The 1,325-nt window shown below is 39.7% G+C and overlaps 1 protein-coding gene across 1 annotated transcript in view; it reads right to left on the reverse strand.

Annotated features, from left to right (window-relative positions):
• Positions 1-1,325, reverse strand: part of Dsn1 (DSN1 homolog, MIS12 kinetochore complex component) — a 23,386-nt gene that overhangs the window by 9,708 nt on the left and 12,353 nt on the right. The window contains exon 5 of the mRNA XM_023714959.1: positions 308-395. Coding sequence (XP_023570727.1) covers positions 308-395 — 88 coding nt within the window. The remainder of the gene's footprint in view (positions 1-307; positions 396-1,325) is intronic.

Below are 1,325 nucleotides of genomic sequence, written 5' to 3' on the forward strand. Positions count from 1 at the left end.
TTTTTTTGGTCTTGCTCCCTTTGTAGGCCAGGCTTGTCTCAAAACAATGCTCCTGCCTCAGCCTCCTGAGTGCTAGAATTACAGCTATGTGCCACCACACCCGGCTTTTCTGTGTATTTGATTGTCTTGTCTCTATTACTGTGTATAACAAAAACAGTATTGTTTGACTTGTTTTTCACTATTCTCCCAACATCCTAAAGACCCATAAGAAAGTGTTAGGTAGGTTTTTGTTGAATAAATGAATAACTCTAATTATGATGAAAAGTTTTAATTCAGCTAGAATTTAGATCAGAAATATTGTTCTTACTCTTTTGAATCTTCAAAACATTTTTGTAGAGTTCCATCCTTTTCCAGGCTGTCTACAAAATGCTCCAACTCTTCAGAAAGAAAAGATGCTAGAGAGAATAAATTCATGTTTCAGATAAGGAATATAGAAATTCTCATAGTAAGACCCTGTATCTTTTTCTTTTCTTTTTTGGTTTTGGGGATCAAACTCAGGACTTTGAACTTGCCAGACAGGGGCTTATGCTGCTGAGCGATCTCCCTGGCCCTACAAGACCCTATCTCAAAAAAACAAAATGATAGAGAAATAACATACTTCCATGACAAAAATGCCTGAAAAAACTCAACCACCAAACCAGCACTCCAAAATGTTTGGAAGGATATTCTAGAAAAAGACAACAGAGACGACAATTCCATGAATCCCAGTATAATGAATCCACCAGGCAAGGAAAGTAACTAAACAAAGGGAATAGAAAGGGGACCAGCAACAGGAAAATAATATGACAAGGCCAATATATATTAGTTATAACCATCAATGTAAATGGTCTCAAGTCACCAATCCAAAGAAACAGACTGGCACAATGGATCTAGAAACAAGGCCCAACAGTATGCTGCACAAAAGCAACACATTTAACTCAAAAAGAAATTCATGGACTGAGGGCTGGCCAGACAGCTCAGCGGGCTAAAAGCGCCTGCTTAGGCACAGCACAGCAGCTGGGGTTTGATCCCTTGATTGCTGTGCTGGTCCCGCCCCCAGGGTGCACTAAGATGCAATTGAGACTGGGTGTGGTGGCATGTGCCTGCAATCCCAGTGCTTGGGAGGCTGAAAACAGGAGAATCTCTATGAGTCCAATGTATGTAGTAAGATCCTGTAGGCCCTGTCCTAAAATACATTAAAAAAGAAAGAAAAGAAGTTCATGGACTGAAAGTTAAAGAACAGGAAATAATATTCCATGCAACAAGAACCCAGAAAAAAGCAGATATAGCTAGCTACTCTACTTGAAGACAAAGATAACTGCAAGCCAAGATTGATCAGAAGACAC

Source organism: Octodon degus, unplaced genomic scaffold (genome assembly GCF_000260255.1).
Source record: "Octodon degus isolate 3935 unplaced genomic scaffold, OctDeg1.0 scaffold00037, whole genome shotgun sequence".
Classification (NCBI taxonomy): Eukaryota; Metazoa; Chordata; class Mammalia; order Rodentia; family Octodontidae; genus Octodon; species Octodon degus.